This window comes from Ictidomys tridecemlineatus, chromosome 4 (genome assembly GCF_052094955.1).
Source record: "Ictidomys tridecemlineatus isolate mIctTri1 chromosome 4, mIctTri1.hap1, whole genome shotgun sequence".
NCBI classification, from domain to species: domain Eukaryota; kingdom Metazoa; phylum Chordata; class Mammalia; order Rodentia; family Sciuridae; genus Ictidomys; species Ictidomys tridecemlineatus.
In genome coordinates, this window is record NC_135480.1 from 70,642,238 (window position 1) to 70,663,838 (window position 21,601).

General features: G+C 35.1%; 1 protein-coding gene across 1 annotated transcript in view; it reads left to right on the plus strand.

The window, feature by feature from the left end:
* Positions 1 to 21,601, plus strand: part of Ankrd42 (ankyrin repeat domain 42) — a 94,344-nt gene that overhangs the window by 37,212 nt on the left and 35,531 nt on the right. The window contains exons 9-12 of the mRNA XM_078044942.1: positions 2,650 to 2,755; positions 7,124 to 7,299; positions 16,234 to 16,360; positions 18,638 to 18,782. Of these exons, the coding sequence (XP_077901068.1) occupies positions 2,650 to 2,755; positions 7,124 to 7,299; positions 16,234 to 16,360; positions 18,638 to 18,782 (554 nt within the window). The remainder of the gene's footprint in view (positions 1 to 2,649; positions 2,756 to 7,123; positions 7,300 to 16,233; positions 16,361 to 18,637; positions 18,783 to 21,601) is intronic.

Below are 21,601 nucleotides of genomic sequence, written 5' to 3' on the forward strand. Positions count from 1 at the left end.
TATTTGAAGTAATTATCCATCAGAAACATATGAAAAATATGAAAATTCTTCTTTATGTCTTAGCAGTATAAGTCTACGATATATGGCTTTCATATAAAAAAGCTATGAAAATCAGAATGACTGATTTTCAATTCAAGTGTTTTGAACCTTTTATGATGCCACACAACCTACACATTGTCACATGTAAGGTTCATTCCAATGAAATTTCTATTGTGACATTATAATGTTAATGAAGATGTGAAATGCATGGCTAGACAAATTTCTTAACGTATTTAAAATGAGCCTGTCAAGTGGTGCTAAAATGGAAATATATTTCTTGAAAAATTTTATAGCAGCATTTTGTTCTTTAGACCTGTAAAAATTTTTTTACTTCCATAGAAATATCAATGGACACAGTTAGATTTGAACATATTTCAAAGGTACTCTGCCACTTTATTGTCCTTCCTTCCATGTGAAATTCTATAATGTTGATTAGAGTTCTTTTGTTTTTTAATCAGACTTTGTCAAATTGTCAACTTGGTGTTGAGATTCTAGAAATTATGTTCATCTCCCCTTTTGGTTTTAGCCAAAAATCAAATCTTGGAACCCATTATGCTTGAAACTTCCATTCTGTTTTGTTTCTGGTATTGTGTTAAAAGTTTCTTCATGATGTGATGGAAGGTGATGTTTGTGAAGCTCTTAGGAAAAAAAGATAGTAGACTTGCTAATATAATCATGTGTTTAAATTGAACTTTATTTCATAAATAACTTTTGGATATCCCCAAATCATATATTATGTTCCCATTGGTAGGTTTTTAGCTTGTTAAACTTTATTTGATCTATAATGCACCCCAAGTATAGAATCTAAGTACCATGTGTACCAATAATTTTATAAGGTAATAGTTATATATTCAGCACCAACTATGTGTCTGCTTTCTGAAGACAGAATGCCAGGCCTTTCTGTTAAGGAGCTACAGACTTATCCCATAAAAAAAATTGAGATTTTTAAATAAGGCGGGGTGTAATTAGTGGCAAAAAATTGGCTGTTAAAATACACATGATAGGAATTTGGGAATAGGAGTTGAGGGACAGAAAAATTTGGTAAGGATCAAATTATTGAAGAAGTATCCATAATATCAGGTAATGATACCTGATGCTTATATGACACCTAATAGAATGCAAAGCTCTTATTATATTTAATCTTTATTGTAATTTTATGAAATAGCAGTATGCTTTCTTTATAAATAAAACATCGTCTCTGTAAAGGATGAGGAAACTGAGGTTAAGAAAGGTCAGTTACCTTGACTCAGGTTATGTAGTTAGTAAGAGCAAAGCTGAGAATCGCATTCATTTTTTTCATGCATTAATTCACTCATGAACTCCATAGACATTTATTGAGCATATGTGCTAGCTACTTGGTGTGTTCTAGGGATGAAGACTACAGTCCTATTCTCAAGTCTCATTGTTTAGTAGACTTAAATTCAGGTTTATCAAGCTTATTTTCCAAAGCTTTCCTGAGCCTTTAAATGGACCAAGAATAATGGGTAGAAATTAAATGAACACACAGTTTGGTGATGGGCTTTGGAGTGGGAAGAGCAGAGTTGTGGAGATGAAAATTAATATAGACAGTACATATTTTGAAGACAAGATTTAGACAAAGGTGATAACAGTTCATATATTAAGTATAGTTTAAGAGGTTACTAATTGTGAGTTGTGAGAGTTGGAGGAATAACATATAAATAATGGAGTAAGATTTCTAAAAAATCTATATAGGTCTCAGTGGTTGGCATGTACTCATATTCTGGTGTGATACAAGATTGGGTAGGAGTTCTATCGTAGGTGACAAGCACTTGGGTAAGGATTATAAAAAACTGGATTCTGGCTTCAAATTCATTAATTCTTTGCTGTGTGATGTTAAATAAATAACATTTTTGAGCCAGGCGTGATGGTGCAAGCCTGTAATCCCAGTCTCAGAAGGTTGAGGCAGGAGGATCTCAAGTTCAGAGCCAGCCTCAGCAAAAGCAAAGTGCTAAGCAACTCAGTGAGACCCTGTCTCTAAATAAAATACAAAATAGGGATGGGGATGTGGCTCAGTTGTGGAGTGCCCCATAAATCCAATCCCTGTACCTCCCCTACACACACACACAAAACAACAACAACAACAGAACTATCTTTGAGCTTCATGTTTTATGTCTGTAAGTAAAATTCTCTGTATGGAGACTAAGTACAGTATATATTTGATTACATGTGTGTATAAAAAATAAATAAAGGAAACATAGCAAATAACATTTGCTTAATCTTCTTTTCTTAGTTACTACAAGGATCAGTACTTAAGAAAGTACTCTAGCTGGGTGCTGTGGCACACGCCTGTAATCCCAGAGTGTTGGGAGGCTGAGACAGGAGGATCACAAATTCAAAGTCAGCCACAGCAACTTAGTAAGGCCCTAAACAATTTAGTGAGATCCTATCGCTATTAAAATATTTTTAAAAAAGGCCAGGGATATGGCTCAGTGGTTAAGCACCCCTGGGTCCAATTCCTAGTACCAATGAAACAACAACAACAAAAAATATAATAGGATTGTCCCTAATTTTTGAAATTGTTATTAATAACAACTCTTTTTTCTGTATTTCTTGTTTGTTTCCTTTTATTTTATTTTATTTTTAAAACAGCTGCTGGACAAGGCCACATAGAATGTTTGCAGTGGTTAATTAAAGTGGGAGCAGACAGTAATATTACTAACAAAGCAGGGGAGACACCCAGTGATGTGGCTAAGAGGTATAGATCCCTATCTCCTTTGTTCCTTTCTTTTGTTTTTAAAGTTTTAATTATACCTTCTTATTTAGAAACATCTGAGGATTTAATGGAATTAAATCAAATTCAAAGATTCATTCAAATGCAGATGAAATCACAATTTTCAAGCTGAATTGACATTTGCTTTGTATTAGTTCCTTTCTTTAAGACTGTGATTCTCACCTGGAAAGTAACATTTGTCTCCTTTCCTGGGAGGAGGGTATTTAGAAATCAAGGGGAGGATTGTCACAGTGACTGTTAGAATGACCTTCACTAATCTTTAATGGGTTCAGATCTAGGAATGCTAAATATTCTGCAGTGTTCAGAATAGTAGTGTACAATGAATTGTCCTGCCCAAGTGTCTGTAGTAACCTTTTAAGATATATTGTGGTACTAGTGTGATAAAAAGAAATAATTAACATTAATAATACAAAAGGAAATTCAAGGGGTTTTAAATGTATTTTAGGATTTATAATTGAATTAAATATAACACCTATTATTAAACACTACCAGCTCATTCAGGTAAGATCTTCAAGGAATATTTAGACACATTCATTTGTTCATTTGATTATTCTTTCATTCTACTACTAGTCTATTACCATGACCCAGATGGTTAGTCAGATTATAAAGATGAGAAAACAACCCCTGACATCATGGAGCTATTAGTAATGTGGGGAGAAAATATTCAAACAAAAGTTCTTATTAATTATCATCATTGTACCATATTATATACTGTGTAAAGGTGCTGTAAGAACATATGAAATCCTCCAAAAGGATGAAGCAGGAGGATTGCAAGTTTGAGGCAACCTAGGAAACTTAGCAAGACCCTGTCTCAAAAATAAAAAATAAATAAATAAAAAGGACTGGGATATAACTTAGGTTCAATCCCTAATATTGTGAGAAAAACCAAGGAAGGCCCAAGCCTTCCTGTTTGTCAGTTTTGTGTGTGTGTGTGTGTGTGTGTTTGTGTGTGTGTGTGTGTATGTGTGTGTGTGTGTATGTATGTATGTATGTGAGAGACATTTACATCATTACATATGATGGTAAGAGTTATGAAGGAAACTATAGGGGGACAGAATTTAAATAGAGGTCAAGGGAGGAGGAGTTATAAGATAATATCATGTATGTTTGTGGTTCAGAACTCCATGAATGTAAAGTGTGAATATGGGCTAACAGTGGAAGGTGATGCTTGACCTGATGCTTGGGTGCAGTCATTCTCAAATAATTGCAGATTTTTTTGTGTGTGCTCATTTAAAAAAATTTTATCTGTGGTGTTTCTTTGATGCCTTGGAATATGGTTTTATTGTATCATGTACCTGGGATCATTGCCAACTCAGGTGTATTTTTTTATTTTTATTTTTAAAAATAGTTTTAGTACCTTTATTTTATTTATTTATTTTTATGTGGTGCTAAGGATAGAACCCAGTGCCTCACACTTGCAAGGCAACCACTCTACCACTGAGCCACAACCCCAGTGCCAGGTGTATTTTTATTTTTTTAAAATAGGCTTATCAAGACATAACTGACATATAATAAAATGTACATAATTGTAGAGTATAAAATGAATTTTTATATATGTAGACACCATGAAACCATCACTATAATTGAGATAGTAAACATACTCATCACCTCTGAAAGTCTTCTTTTGCCTCTTCATAATCTCTTTCCCAATGCCAAAGTATCTTTCCTAAAGCAAACACTGATCTGCTTTCTTTCGCCATAGATAAAATTGCATTTATAAAATTTTATATAAATGGAATCATATGTATACAGTCAAGTGTTGCTTAATGGTGGGGAGACAATCTGAGATAAATCACATAAACCAAGATGGTATAGCTTACTATACTATACATTAAGGCTACAAAACCTGTGCAGCATGTTACTATATTGAACAGCATAGGCAATTGTAACACAACATAAACATAGAAAAGGTCCTAGAAAAAGAGTACCCAGAAAAATACTAGATGGTAGAAAAGTTTCTGCTCTGTTTAATACTATGAGACCACCAAAGTATAGGCAGTCTGTTGATGATCAGTGTTGTTATGTGGTACTGAACTTGTACTCATATCTGTTTTCTTTCACTCAGCATAAGTATTTTGAAACCCAGCTATGTAGATTCATAGTTTGTTTTCTTCTTACTGTTGAGTGTTCCTTGTATGTAGAATTCCATAGTATTCTGTAGTTCAATTGTTTTTTCACCCATTGAAGGACATCTTAACTGTAATCCATTTGTTGATGATTATGAAGAAAGTTGCTATGAATATTAATATACTTGTTTTTTTGTGTCCGTATAACTTTTTAATCCCTTAGGTAAACACCTAGCAGTAGGCTTGCTGGGTGACATGCTAAATGTGTGTTTAACTTTATTTAAAAAATTGCCTACATGGCTTTAAAATGACAGTACCTATTTACATTGCCACCAGCAATGAATGAGAGTTTCTGTTATTTCACATTCTCACCAACATTTGATATTGTCAGATTTTTGATTTTCATAATTCAAATAGGTATGATAGTGGTATCTCATTATCATTTAAATTTGATTTTTCTGAAGAAAAATGGTTTTGAGAATCCTTTTATTATGTATTTGCCATCTGTTTATTTTGGTAAAGTGATTCTTCAGATCTTTTGTCCACTTTTTTCTCCCACATTTTTTTTTTATTGGTATTAGTTGTATAAAATGATGGTCTTGTCTACTTTTAAAAATTGCATTATTTTCTTATTGTTGAGTTTTAAGGGTTCCATATGTATCTAGATGTTAGTTCTTTCTCAGATAATATGCTTTGCAGAATTTTTTCCCTACTTGTAACTTGTGTTTTCATTACCTCAGCAATATCTTTGAAGAGCAGGTTTTTTTTTTTTTTTTTAACTTATTTGTCCTTTAGTGGATTATGTTTTTGGTGTTAAAGAAATCTTTGATTAGTACAAAGTCAAAGATTTTCTTCTAGAAGTTGTATAATTTTGGACTTTGAGGTCTATGATTCATTTTAAGTTGGTTTTTAAAAAAAAGATATGAGTATATCCTAAGTTATTTTTCGTATACTCATATTCATTTGTTTTGACACTGTTTGTTGAAAAGTGCAGTGTCCTTTTTCCACTGCCTTTTGCCTTAGTCACAATCAGTTGTTCATGTATGTGTGGGCTTATTTCTGAACTCTGTTTTGTCTATTTTATCTAGGTCTATATATCAGTTTTTATATGAATATCACATAGGTGATTGAGTACTATGGCTGTATCTGGAGTTATCTGTAATTTTGGGTTCACATTTTTCATTTATACACTAAAATTCTAGGTGTGAAAAATAGTGTTATTACAAAGATAAATTTGAATTTAACATAAACATTCAGTAAATGATAGTTGTTAAATTAGTGGTCTAGTAGTAGATATAGTGAATTCTGATAACCTTACAATTTTCTATGTGAGTTTTATTACTGTTATTTAAGAATTTTTTTTTTTTTTTTTTTTTTTTTTTTGGTGGTGCTAGGGATTGTACTCAAGTACTCATGGATTCATGCATGTGTCTTTGGCAAGTGTTCTACCACTGAGCTACACCCCTAACCCATATTATTATGTGTTTAAATGGTTTGTAATATCTGATAAAAGATAATGATGTATGTATGTTTGTACGTGTGTATGGTTATGTAAATATGGGGAAAGATTTTGTGTTTAGTAATTCTTCATGTCTTAAGATAAAGTACTAAATATTCCAATTAGCAAAATTGTGGAAAAAAATATGCAGATTACATCTAATCACAACAACAGAAGCTCCCAAACCAAGAGTATATTGCAGAAAGCTTTGTAGAGACATGAGAAAGAGTGAAGAGAACAGAAAATGTCAATGGGAAGGTCATTATTTTTCTTTTTTTTTTTTCATTACTTTTCTATTAAATTTAAGCCATGCAAATGCTTTGGGTCGAGGAAGGATAGATTAATGAGGGTAGAACTAAATCTGGAACCAGAACTAATTTTACAATCTAAATTGGGCCAATAAAAGGCAGCAAAGACAGGGAGTGAAGTTAGGATAGTTTTGTGCTCTCTGAGTTAAGTAGTTCTATTTGGGGGCCTACCAAATTATTCTTTTGATAGTGAATCTCCTTTCCCAGTGAGATTTTGCCAGGAAAACTTATGGAATCTGTTTTAAATATGAGTACTTGTCTTTTGTGTCCAGTAACTGTTTTTAGTTTCCTACATAATTGAATGTATATTAAATCTGACCTTCAAATACAAACATTCTTCTTGACTAGTGGGGGTGGGTTGATGGAAGAACATTCAGAGTAGAATTGCCTAAGTTAAGAGCAAACTGTAATTTAAATTTGAAGATTGTGCAACTGGTTAATTATTAATTCTTTTCTACAGATTTGCCCACTTGGCAGCAGTGAAGCTACTAGAGGGGCTGCAGAAATATGATATAGATGATGAGTATGATATTGATGAAAATGACCTAAAGTTTTTTGTAAGGCATGGTGTTGAGGGAAGCACTGATGCCAAGGATGATTTAAGTCTGAGTGAATCAGATAAAACAGATGCTAGAAGTAAGTATGCCACCTCTGTTGTGTGTTATCTTTTCAGAAATACCATAGTCACTTTTTACCATGAGAGTTATTCTAAAAACAATTACTATATATAAAGAACTTTAATGTTCTTGGGGAGCCAGAACTAATATAAGTTTTTATTCTTGGGTTGTTGAATATATAAAGAAGTCTAAGACCTGGTTGTTGTCCCTCAAGTGGGGAAAGTTACATAAAAGAAAAAAATCTTTGAGTGTATCATAAGAAATAGGGGAAAAGATAATGCAAGGATTTCCATGGTTCATTGGCTGATAATTTTTACAAATGATAATATAAAACATTTATTGATTATCTAATATGGACTAGTTATTGGAGAAATAATAAAGAATGCAGAGGAATTTACATTCTGGTGGGGTTCTCAGAGGGAAGGGTAACAAATAATTGATAAGAAAATATATGCATAAATAAAATAAACTAGTGTGGTAGGGTGGTCCTGTAGATAGCTCTTTGAGGTAAAATTTGAGAAGAGACCTGAATGAACCACAGAGTGAACCACATGAAGGTCTCAGAAGAACATTCCAAGCAGAGGGAGCAGTATATGTAAGATCTTAAGTGTATTGAGTGTGATCAGTGGGTGCTGGAGAAAAATCATTAAGGAACTGGTGGCAGATAAAGTTGGAGAGGTAACCATGGGCCCAACAAAATGATTAAGGATCTAATAAGGACTTTAGATTTAAATTTGTTTTTGGTACTAGGGATTGAACTCAGGAGCACTCGACCACTGAGCCACATTCCCAGCCCTTTTAAAAATTTTATTTAGAGACAGGGTCTCACTGAGTTGTTTAGAGCCTCACTTTTGCTGAGACTGGCTTTGAATTCTCAATCTTCCTTCCTCAGTCTTCTGTGCTGGTGGGTAGATTTGGATTTTATTTTAGATAGAAAGCCATTGGTGGGATTTGGGGTTATGAATAATGTGACCTAATTCATGTTTAAAAACAATATCACTGTAGCTGCTTCATAGATAAAAGACTGAGGAAGAGCATAACATTTCAGTTTGGGTATCAATTAGGTGGGAAGAGAGTATATTCATCAAATGGATGAATCTTCTGATATTCATTTATTTATTTTTGTTTGTTTTTTTTGTGGTGCTGGGAACTGAATCCATGGCCTGGCACATGCTAGGCAAGCATTTTTTTTTTTTTTTCACTGATCCATGCCCCAGCCCTACAATATAATTTAAATTTTCCAGATACTAAATTAGAATTATATAAGAGTAGATGCAGCATATCTGCACAGATTTCCTGATGTAGACCTGTAACTACCACTGACACTGGGATTCTCCATTCTTGTTTTACTTCAGTGTTTTTATAGTAGAGGCCTTTATCACCATTTCATAGGAGCTTACTTTACAATTATGTGTTTCCCTTTAAGGTTATATATAATATTTATTTCCTGCTTCTTTAACCAAATGGCATCAGTAAAACTATACTTTATTTGGAGGATGGTGGGGGAGAAAGCAAAAGTCAGCATCCAGGCAGCCTTGATTGTTTTTACATCCAAATTTGCAGTGGTGCGGGAAATCCCCTTCCCTTCACAGAACCAGAATGGAAGCAGGGAGATTAGGTAGGAGGATACTGCCTTAGTTCAGGAGAGAGTTGATGATGGCTTAGAGTAGAGTTTAGATGATGGAGATGGTGAGATTTGAATATATTTTTGTGAGAGATGCTAGGATTCATTGACAGATTTGGATTCAAGTTGTTTGAGAATGAAGGTAACCAAGTGTGTCTGTTAGATTTTAGACCTAGAAAACAAGGTGAATAGTAATGAGTTTCTTAGAACTCAGGGTAGAGTAACAGTGAAGACTTTTCAGAAGCAGAATTTGGGCTTCACTTTGAAGGCCAGGATTTAAATAGGCAAATGGATAAGGAAGGGATTCTGTTCACCCAATAAAATATATCTGCTGTGTTCACAGCCCTAGGCTAAGGGCTATGGCAGTGTGTCAGAAATAGTTCTGTTTTCTGAAATTCAGAAAATATTCTGAATTGACTCAGTGTATTACTAAAAAGAGTCACAAAATTGTGCTTTATCAGTGCATTTTTCTCATCATTGAACATGTTTATAGATTACTGGTTATGTATCAGGCAGGTTCTAGGTGCTAGGATTACATTGGTAAACACAAATATATAAGAATTTAATTATCATCTTCTAACAGCAAAAAGATATTTTAGTATATTTAAATATTTTATTGTTTTTGTTTTTTAAGATTTTTTATTTGTTGTTTTTGGTTACATATGACAGTAGACTTTATTTAGACATATTATATATACATGGAGTATAACTTCCCATTCTTGAGGTTGTACATGATGTACAATTACACTGGTCGTGTATTCATATATGAACATAGAAAAGTTACGTTGGATTCATTCTACTACTTTCCTATTCTCATCCCCCTACTTTTTTCATTCCCATTTATCTAATCCAGTGAACTTCTATTCTCACTCTTCCATCCCCTCTTATTGTTAGCATCCAGATATCAGAGAACATTTAGCCTTTGGTTTTTTGGGTTTGGCTTATTTTATAGCATGATAGTCTCCAGTTTCTTTCATTCATTTACTGGCAAAAGTCATTCTTCTTTATGGCTGAGTAATATTACATTGTGTGTGTGTGTGTATCACATTTTCTTTATTCCATTCATCTGTTGAAGGACACCTAGGTTGGTTCCATAGCTTAGCTATTGTGAATTAGCTGTTGATGTGGCTGCACACTAAAATATGCTGATTTTAAGTTTTTTGGGTATATTCTGAGGAGTCGGATAACTGGGTCAAATGGTAGGTCCATTCTAAGTTTTCTGAGGAGTCTCCATTACTGCTTTCTAGAATGCTTGCACCAATTTGCAGTCCCATCAGCAATGTATGAGTGTACTTTTTCCCTTCACATCCTTGCCAACATTTATTGTTTCTTTTATTCTTGATAATTGCCATTCTCAGTGTAGTTTTAATTTGCATTTCTCCAATTGCTATAGATGATGAACATTTTTCATATATTTGTTGACTGATCATATTTCTTCTTCTGTGAAGTGTCTATTCAGTTCCTTTTCCCATTTATTGATAAGGTTACTTGTTTTTTTGGTGTTCAAGTTTTTTGAGTTCTTTATATTTCCTAGAGATTAATGCTCTGTCTCAGGTGCAGGTGGCAAAAATTTCTCCTATTCTCTAGGCTCTCTCTTCATGTTCTTAATTGTTTCCTTTGCTGTGAAGAAGCTTTTTAGTTTGATACCATTCCATTTATTGATTCTTGATTTTACTTCTTGTGCTTTAGAAGTCTTATTCAGAAATTTGGTTCCTAAGCCAACAGTAGAGATACAGGCCTACTTTTCCTTCTAGGGTCTAATGCCTAGGTCCTTGATCCAGTTTGAGCTGAATTTTGTGCAGGGTGAGAGATTGTTGTTTAATTTCATTTTGCAACATATGGATTTCTAGTTTACCCAGCACCATTTGTTGAAGAGGCTATCTTTTCTCCAATGTAGGTTTATAGCACCTTTGTCTAGTATGAGATAACTGTACTTATGTGGGTTTGTCTCTGCATCTTCTGTACCACTCATCATCATGTCTCTTTTGATGCCAATACTATGCCATTTTTGTTAATTTTTTATTTTTAAAAGAATGGAACTGTTGATCATCTACTCTTTGATTCTCACAACAAGGTTAATAACCTCCCTTATTATTTCATGAAAGAGTTTTGGCTTTTAATTTTTTTTTTTTTTTTTTGGTGAAAAGCAAGGGTTTATTTCACGGCATTCCCAACACACACCACGACAGGCCCAGCGTGGCAGGCGGGCAAGGGTGAGGGTGGGGACACAAAGGGACCACCGCCACAGGTGCAGAGGGAGCGACAGGTGCTGAGCGGGAAGGGAGCAGAGGCTGTGGGAGCGAAGCGCCTGGGGTCCCAGGGCCCTTAGCTTTTAATTTTATACTGATTGCATTAAGGAGATATGCCAAAATTTAATTTTTATGATTACCACTTAAAGGACAGTCTTATTCCATTACATGATATCTTACTGTGCTCACCCCACCATAACAAAATATCGGTAGATGGGGTGAGTTAAATAACAAATTTATTTTCTCATAATTCTGGAGGCTAGAAGTCCTAGATCAAAGTCCAGCAGTATTACTTTTTGTGAGGGCTTTCTTTATTACTCTGAGATGACCACATCCTCAAATGGCAAAGAGAAAGAGACATAGAGGGAGGGGAGAGGTGGGGAGAGAGAGAGAGGGAAGTATACTAATCTACAGAACCAGAACCCTACTCTACTCTCCTGTCACCTAACCTTAATGATTATTTTCTAAAGACCTATATCTCCAAATAAGGTTACATTTGGAGGCTAAGGCTTCAAATAAGAATTTTAGTGAGATGCATTGAGTCCATAACAAATGGATAAACATAAGTATTCTAAATTAGCAAGTGAAAGTGGGAATGCTTTTTTCTCTCTAAGGGATGTGTTATTAGGTTGATGCAAATGTATACCCTGAAGCCAGAAGGATAATAGCTTTTCTTAGTGTTTTTGTTTTTTATGGAATTAAATTAAATTCTAGTATTGGGAGAAACCTTTAATTTTGGTATCATTTCTGCTGATGGTTCAGCTACTAGTATATAACTGTCCTGTCAAAATTTTTATTCTATAAAATTCTAATAATAATGGTTTACATTTCTATAATATTTTACAATTTTTACAATTCTTTAATATCTCTGTTTTATATTTTAAGAAGCACTCATTTAGTATAATATAATTTGATAAATAAAGAGCCTGAGGTTCAGAGAAACTAAGTTAGTTACTCAAAATCACACAGCAGCTGGAAGCAAGTCTTTCAGACTTCCTTTTCCAGTGTTCTTTCTGGTCACCACATACATTGCCTCCTGAAAGGAATAATTTCATGCCATATAACTGTAATTTTACTTCTCGTGATATTTAGTCAGAGAGCCATGGCTTGTACTAATGAATAAGAACTGTTTCTGTGGAGCTCTTTCCTAGAAGAAGGGTGAAAAGAATCTGAACTGAGGCTGACCAAAACAAAGGCATGTATAGTGGGTGAATAGAGTTCGGCAGTGAATTCAGATACTAGAGCTTGATCACTTCTTAGCTGTGTTACTCTTTGATCCTCACTTTTCTCATCTATGAAAATTAGAATGTTAATATTGTATTACCTGATGGAATTGTTAACACACTAGAGGATGGAAAGTGCCTAACCCATGTTAGAGGCTCAAAAATGTCAGTTTCTTTTGATCTCTGTAGGGTGTTTTCAATTATTCTGCCAGAAAGACCTAGTTTATCCACACTGTATTTTTTTTTTATTTCTAATTCATGGATTTCTTCTTTCTTTGAAAAAATTTTTAAGAACTCCCAGAACACTATGGGAAAGAATCTTACTCTCCAGGGAGAGTGGAAGACTCTTTCCTGGTGAATCTAATCAATGGAGAACTTGAAGATGCTGAGATCCCCCATCGGTGGTGCTGAGAGTTAACAATCTCTTTAGAGTTTCCTAACGTCTTTATTTTAAATAGCTTATTGAAATATAATTCATATACCATTTCATTTGCCCATTTAGAGTATACCATAAAATGGTTTTAGTGTATTCACATATTTGTTTACAAACAATCACCACAATTTTATGTTATTTCTATCACCTCTGAAAGAACTCTCGGGGCTGGGGTTGTGGCTTAGTGGTAGAGCGCTTGCCTAGCACATGCAGGACACTGGGTTCAATCTTCAGCACCACATAAAAATAAATAAAATAAAGGTATGGTGTCCAACTACAACTAAAAAATGTTAAAAAAAAAGAAAGAACTGTCATCCCTCCCTACCAGTAGTCACACTTTTTTAACACTCAACTGCTGATCTACTTTCTGAATCAATAGATTTGCCCATTTTAGACATTTTACATAAATAGAACTGCACCATAGGTGGCTTCTTATTTCACTTAATAGTGTTTCAACATGTGTACACATTGTAACATGGGTTAGTACTTCATTCCTTTTTATTGCCAAATGAAAATTGATATTTTCATTTCTTCCAAATGAAATTATCCATTTTCAGATGGATATCATACACACACACACACACACACACACACACACACACACACACACACATCAGTTGATGGACATGAGTTGTTTCCACATTTTGGCCATTATGAATAATACTGCTATGAACATTCATGTACACTTTTTTGGGTGGAAATATATTTTCATTTCTACTGGGTATATACCCAGCAGTGGAATTTCTATGTCATCTAGCAACTCTATGTTTAACATTCTGAGAAACTGCCAAAATGTTTTGTAAGTCAGCTGTACCATTTTACATTTTTTTTTAAACCATATTTTCAGGGACTGGGGTTATGGCTCAGTAGTAGAGCGCTTGCCTCACATGTGGGTTCAATCCTCAGCACCACATAAAAATAAATAAATAAAGTTATTTTAAAAAAATGTCAGTCTGCTGGTCTTCAAGGAATAGTATTTAAAAAAATAAATAAAAACCACTTTTCCATGTTTAAAGTGATAATGTCAGATAAGAAGATGCAACATGTTTTTCATGCTACTAGTAAAGCTCATTTTACATTCTTACCAGCAATCTTTGAGTGCTTGAATTTCTCCACACCCTTACCAATATTTGTTGTTATTTGTCTATGGTTATATCTGTTTTAGTGGGTGTGAAGTGGTATCTCATTGTAGTTTTAATTGGTGTTTCTCTAATGACTAATGATATTGACTGTCTTTTTCATGTGCTTACTAACCACTTGTATATTTTATTTGGAGAAAAGTCTCTTCAAATCCTTGGTCTGATTTTCAACTGCTTGGTTTATCTTTTTATTCTTGTAAAGCATTTCTGGATGCAAATCCCTTTTGACCTATGATTTGAAGGTATTCTCTCATTCTGTTGGTTGTCTTTTAACTTTCTTGATGGTATCCTTGACAGTGCAAAAGTTTTTGATATTGATGAAGGCCACTTGATCTGTTTTATAAGTTGTTGCTTGTGCTTTGGTTTCTTTTTGTTTGATATTTTGAGAATGTAAAGGACTGCAGGAAATGAGCAATTGATCTTGTAGGATTTCAGTTTCTTATGAAATTTTTTGAGTAGAAGACACTTATGAAGAAATCACTGTCAAGAAATTTCAAAAAGATGTTTTGGGAAAGACTGAGAACGTGACTAGAATAGTTCCTTGTGGTATGTTTGATACAAATGAGATTGTAGCATTCTTGCTATACTGTGACACTCCCTGGTACTCAGTTGGAGTGTTTGCAGCTAGTGAAGGGATACTATATATGAAATCATATGCCATTGTACTATCCCTATTTAATTTTATTTCAAGGAAACCTACAAAGAACTAGACGGTCCTTTCTTTGCCAGAGTACCAATTAGGGACTGGTTGAATTTATTGTGATCCTAGACTTCACTGGAAACAAGTCTCAGTTCAGAGCACATTTTAGTGAATTATGTTTAGGTCTATGGCATCATTGAGCCCTATAACCATTTGAGGTTTGATAATTGGTTCAAGATTTCCATCACATGTCATCACATGTCACTTTCAGTGACAAGCCACTCACTATTATTTAGAAAGAAAATTTCTTTTTAGAATTTCTCTGAAGATTAAAATGGGTAAAGTTCTTAGTATCTTGTATGTCATAGACACTCCTTAAATACATGATAATTTTAATTGTTTTTGTTGGAAAATTTCTCTTTTATTAAGTTGAAATCTTTTCCTGGAATTAATCCCAATTAATCCTACCTTTTACCTCCACAGAACATGTCTTTCAAAACAGCCTTTCAAATGTTAAAGAAATTATTTAACTCTCTCAATTTTTTTCTTTTCTTTTTAATTGTGCTGGGGATTGAACTGAGGGCTTCATGCCTGCTAAGCAAGTGCTGTACTACTAAACTACATCCCCAGCCATATTTCAGTGTTTTCTTATGTGGCATTTTTTACCCCTTAATCTCCTCTACCACTTTGTTTGTTGATGATTCCCAAACCTATCTGCCCCTCAGAATTATCTGGGGAATGTTTATTAAGTACAGATACCTGAATTTGTGGGTCTGGGATGGGCTTCAAGTATTTACCTTTTAAAAAAATACTCCAGTTGATTCTGGTGGTTGTATTTTAGAACCTGCAGCTCCAATCGGTTGATAGATAAATCAGAGTGGTGTTAGGAAGAAGAGGCTGTAATTTGCTAACCTTGTCCTGTAAACAAAAGAATTTCCATCTTTTATACTCTTGATATTTAGGTCCAGAGAATTACTTTTGTTGAAGGGGGATCTACTGTACATTATAAGGTATTTAATAGCATCCTGAACTCATTAGGTGCCAGTAGCTGAATCCCAAGTTAGGATAAGCAGAAATGTCTCCAGACACTGCCAGATGTCCCTTGAGGGGGGAAAAATCACTCAAGGTTGAGACCCACTATCTTTAAGGATGAAAAGAAAAATCATAGTTTTGGTAGTTGGAGGATGATTGAAACTAATACTTCTTCCTCTCAGTATTCTCTTTCATAGATATTACAAGTGACTAACCCCAATTTGGAATGGATTAATTCTAGGTTATTTTAAATTAATAAAACGTATTTAATTTCTTCTGATTTTCTAATGTATAGTGGATTATACATAGTCATGTAATATACTACTGTTAGTTTTCTTTAAACCTTCTTGTTCATAGCATTAATAGTTATAATAGTCTGATATGTGCTCCAATAGCAGAGTAAGAGCCCAATGTTTAGGTGTTTTATTGCTTGCTCATCTAACTATTCTGTCACTTATGTTTTATCCTCTGTATATACACTATCCTTTCTTCAACTGCCTTCTCAAACCACACAGGTAGGTGGCTCAAAAGAAAATGCTTGAGAGGACCATGACTCTGAGCATATGTGCTGTTACACGTCTAAATTAGGTTCTTATTAAATTGTTTCTTGCAGTGAGAGCTTATAACAAAATTACAGAATTGAGACACCTTCTGGAAATTGCTGAGAGCAACTATAAACATTTGGGTGGGATAACAGAAGAGGATCTAAAGCAGAAGAAAGAACAGCTTGAATCTGAAAAGTATTGTCTTTAAAACTTTAATTATTTGTATTTAGTTACCTCTCTAGATGCCACGTGAGGGTTTGTTGTTTCATCCTGTCAAAGGGTGTTGGGTTCTAAAACCTCCTACTAGATCTCTGATGGAGAAGGAGTTAAAGTTTTCTTTTAAAGAAAATGTGATAATGTATACACAACATAAAATTTATCATCTCAACTGTTTTTAAATGTACAGTTCAGTAGCATTAAGTATATTCACATTATTGTGCAACTTGAATCTAGAACTCTTTTTTCATCTTGCAAAACTGGCACTCTTTTTGGAGACTACAGCTATTTTAATCTTTTCAACCAGCATAGGTCTTTGAACATCCCCATCAGACAGGACTGCCTACTCACAAATATGAGACCCATTCCTGGGTTGGCCAACAAGAGTACCCATCAGAGAATGTGCTTAAATCTAGAGGCAGTGAGCAGTTGTACAGCTATACTTACCTTTTACCCCCTGCATCCTAAATTGACTCTCTGGACATTGGGTATCTACCTCTCTAGGAATCAGTGGCTGCAAGAATAAAAGATGCCGCATGCTTCTTTCCTCCCACTGCCTGTATGCCTGTCTGTTTGCTTTCTAGAATGCACAGAGAACAAAGGGGGACAGGAGACATGGCTCTGTAAAAGAGAAACTCGAATTGCACATGGATTTCTTTCCTCTTCCTCTACTTTCCCTGCCCTTCCTATTGGTTTTATCTCTTTCCTTTACACTCTTAGAACTGCCTGTTTTCCTTCCATCCCCTTCTGGATCTAGCCTCACTAAGAAAGCTGGTAAAGGTATTTAGAGTAACATTTAAATATTTGATAAAAATTTAACATGATTTCCTTCTATGGATAATACTTGGGGTTTAAATAGAAGACAAAATATGTTGCCAGAATACTTGTAATGGGATTTTAGTTGTTAGGAAGCTGTGGTAGAACTTTTTCTTTTTGAGTCAGGGCTTCCTTGTTTTCTCACAAATCACATCATATAGGTAGCTAACCACTGCCTCTATACTCTTGAAGCGTTTGAGATGTAGAATATTTTTAGTACTGGCTTTAGCCTAAGATCCTAGCTGGAAGTTCTTAGATCCTTTCATTTATATTTTGGGTACAAACTCCTGAGGTATATCTATAAAAAAAAGATAAATATTGATTTGAATAATACACTTTTGGTTTGATACTTATTATTTACATCAAATTCACAATACAACAAAACATAGTTGTATCACTCTGTCCCAAGGATCATCTTCCCTTCTTATTTGTTGAACTTATTTGTTGGGCTTCCACCTCCTCCATCTTAACCCCACTCATTTTTCTACCAGAAAGAACTACTTCGGTGTATTCTCAGACTGCCCTCCTTGGGGACCTGGAATCCAAGCCAGCATGCTTTGGGAATTCTAGACAAAAACCCTGGTTTATGTCACAGTATCTCTTGTCTGGATTATTATGACCTCCTCCTGACAGGTTTCCCAGTCTCCTGTCCTTGTGCCCTCACCCCACCTTCTACCTTATTGTCTGTTCCCAAGAGAAATCACATTAAAATTTCAGCAAGAGCATGCTGCTTCTCTCTTCAAATCCTCCAATGGATTCCTATTTCACTCAGTAAAAACTGAAGTCCTTACTATGACTTATAAGGCCCTACCTGCCTGTTCTGGCTTTTTTTGACCTCTAACCTATACTACTTTCCATTTTATTTATTTATTTTTAAAACTACTCCAGCCAGATTGGCCTCTGATTTTCTTCTTTTCCTTTTTCTTTTTTCCTTCCCAGGCATATTTCTGCCTTAGGGTCTTAGGTCTTTCCCTCTCTGGAATGTTCTTCCCCTGATGTCTAACTGTCTATTTTCTGCAGAATTTTGCTTAAAGCACCCTTTTTAGTAAAGCCTTTCCTAGCCACTGAACATGAAGTGCTAATCACCTCTTCCATGATATTTTATATCACTGTTTCCTGCTCCCCCCCCCCGCCCCGCCCGCTCCCCTTAGGACTTATCATCTCGGAGATACCAATGTGTTTTACTTTTTTCCCCCCTTCTACTATCTGTTTTCCTCCACTACTAAATTAAAGAGGGCAGGTCTTGGCTTTTTTTTCACTACTTATCATCTCTAGTACACAGATCACTGCTGGTTCAAGTAGACCTGAAATGCAGTAACTATGCCTTTGATTTAATTTACTTGTCTTAAATGGGCACTTTCCACTTTACCAAAAATGTTAGTAATGGTATTGGAGTATATAATGATATTGGAGGATAATTGAATAAAATTGTTTTGACAGGACCATCAAAGAACTGCAGGACCAGCTGGAGTATGAACGACTCCGTAGAGAGAAATTAGAATGCCAACTGGATGAATATCGAGCAGAGGTGGATCAACTTAGGGAAACAATGGAGAAAATTCAGACCCCCAATTTTATGGATATGGTTGGTATCCTTAACATGTTTATTTTTATTGAGGGAATAAATCAGAGTGTAAGCTTTGGGCTGGGACTAGTTGAGTTTGATTCCTGGTTACAATAATTTTTGATTTGGGAAAATCTTTTAACTGCTTTGTGATTCAGTTGTAAGTTGAAGAGAATAATTTAGACTTTTTAGAGCTGATGTCAAGATAAAAGGAATCTACATCTATATGTAAGCTCTATTTATCTCTAATAGTTTCTTCCTCTTCAATGTGTGTGTGTGTCTCATTTAATTAGGACCTCAGCATGGTTCACTGAGTGTGTAGTAAGTGCTATTGTTAATCTTGTACCATATAAGGAAAAGCTATTTTTTTTATAGGCAGAATAAGCAGTAAGAATTCAGAGGCAGTTAGAAAGTATGTACATTTTAATATTATAAATAACCTAAGTAAAGTTCTTGGAATGGAATCCATTTTAGAAACCTTCATCAGTTTAAGAGTAGAAAAGAGGCAGGCCTGATGGCACAGGCTTGTAATCCCAGCTACTTGAGAGACTGAGGCAGGAGGATTGCAAATTTGAGGACAGTCTTGGCAACTTGGTGAGACTCTGACTAAAAATAAAAGGGTGGTTGCTGGGTGCAGTGGTACGGGCCTGTAATCCAGTGGCTTAGGAGGCTGAGGCAGGAGGATTGAAAGTTCAAAGCCAGCCTCAGCAACAGTGAGGCCCTAAGCAACTCAGTGAGGCCATGTCTCTAAATAAAATACAAAATAGAGCACTGCGGATTTGGCTCAGTGGTCCAGTGCCTCTGAGTTCAGTTCCTGCAACACCCTTCCCGTCCAAAAAAACAGCTAGAGGTGTAGCTCAATGGGTATGGCACTTGCCTAGCATGTGAAGCCTTGATTTTGATACCTAGTACTGAAAGGAAAAACAAAAAACAATAAAAAAGATCCAGCACAGAAATTTTCATAGCATCCTTTTGCTCAGGTTATGGAATTATACAAACTAACATTTGTGTAACACTTTGTGTTTACAGAGTTCTTTCACAAGTTTCTTATTATGTTATTTGTCTAGTCCTCATTTAGTATAGGAAGTAATGGAGGCTCAGAAGGGTTAAGTAACTTATTTAAATCACACAGCTGGTAATGGTGGAAATATCAGTCAAAATTTGTAACTTTGACTCCATACTCTTAGTTCTTTCACAATTGAAATTATGAATTTGGAATTCAGAATATAGCTGTAAAAAATAGAAAAATTTATCTTAAGAGTGACAAAAAGAGCAAATATATAGAAGGAAATTAAAAAGAAACTCATGTAAGAAATAGAGCCAAGTCCAGAAAAATAGGTGGAGTATAGAAGACAGAAACATGACAACAGGAAACCCCAAGTGCTTCTTGGGTTTGAGGCCTTCTAGATCTCACGAGTAGATAAGGTAGAAGTGCACTGGGGAAACTTTGACCCTTATGTGTTCTTCAAGTGAAGACTGTCATGATGTGGTCCTTGTGATTGGCTCATTATGATACAAGGTGGGGATTCAGACATGGTTACTATTTTCTTTCTGTAAAGATGTTTTTTCTTCATTATTGGATGAATTAGTTCTGTTCCAGGCCTGAATTGCTTCATGATTCATAACAAAAACTTCCTGGCTTCTTTTTATTTTTGTACAAACTAATTATTAATCTCTTTAATGGCCACCATTTTAGTCAGCTTTTTCGCTGCTATAACTAGAAGGATCTGACCAGCACCGTTATAGAGGAGGAAAAGTTTGAGGGCTCATGGTTTCAGAGGTCTTAGTCCATAGAAAGCCGGTTCCATTCCTTGGGGCTCCAGATGAGTTGAACATCATAGCTGGAGAGTGTGGCAGAGGGAAGCAGCTCATATCATGATCAGAAAGCAGAGAGAGAGAGACTCCACTCACTCTTCAGGTACAAATATATATCCCAAAGCCATGCCCTCAATTAACCACTTCTCCTAGCCACACCCCACCTGCCTCCAGTTACCGCTCAATTAATCCCATCAGGGATCAAGTCACTGATTAGGTTAAGGCTATTACCCAATCATTTCTCCTTCAAACCTTCTTGCATTGTCTCAAATGTGAACTTTTGAGGGACATCACATCTAAACCATAAAGCCAATTTAGAAATACTAAAATAATATATGTCCTTGTCATCTTGTCACCTTGTATCCGGGACTGCAATTCCTCCTCAAAGGTAATTGTTTTTCTCCAGCTGCTTAGGTGGGACAGTCTTTATTTTGGGGATCACTCAAAATGTACACTTTCATTTGAGTCATTCCAAACTGACAGTCTCTGCATAAAATTTTCCATTTTTTAGCTATTTATAAATTCTCTTTTCATGTTCAGAAGCATTCTGTTTTCAAGTTTCCTTCTGCACAATTCAAGTTCTCTAAAATGCCACTCTCCTCTAACAATGTGTAGACTTTCAGGAGAGCTGACTCAGGCCCTGGACTGAGGGCCGTTTGTTGTGCAATCTTGCTTTAGATTATTCCAAATTAAAAAAAAATTAAATATATTTTTCAGTTGTTGATGGACCTTTATTGTATTTATTTTTTTATTTTTATGTGGTGCTGAGAATTGAACTCAGTACCTCACACATGCGAGGCAAACACTCTACCACTGAGCTACAACCCCAGCCCAAGTTAATCCCAAATTAATGTCATTAACAGCTGTAACTCGGGCACTTCTTATTTTCTCTTCTGAAAAGCTTCTAATTCTCAATCTCCTCATCTATAAGATGGGGGATAATAATACCTCATGGGATTGTAGTGATATTAAATGAAATATTATGTAGAAACCCTGAGCAGTTTGTGGCACACACAAGCTATTAC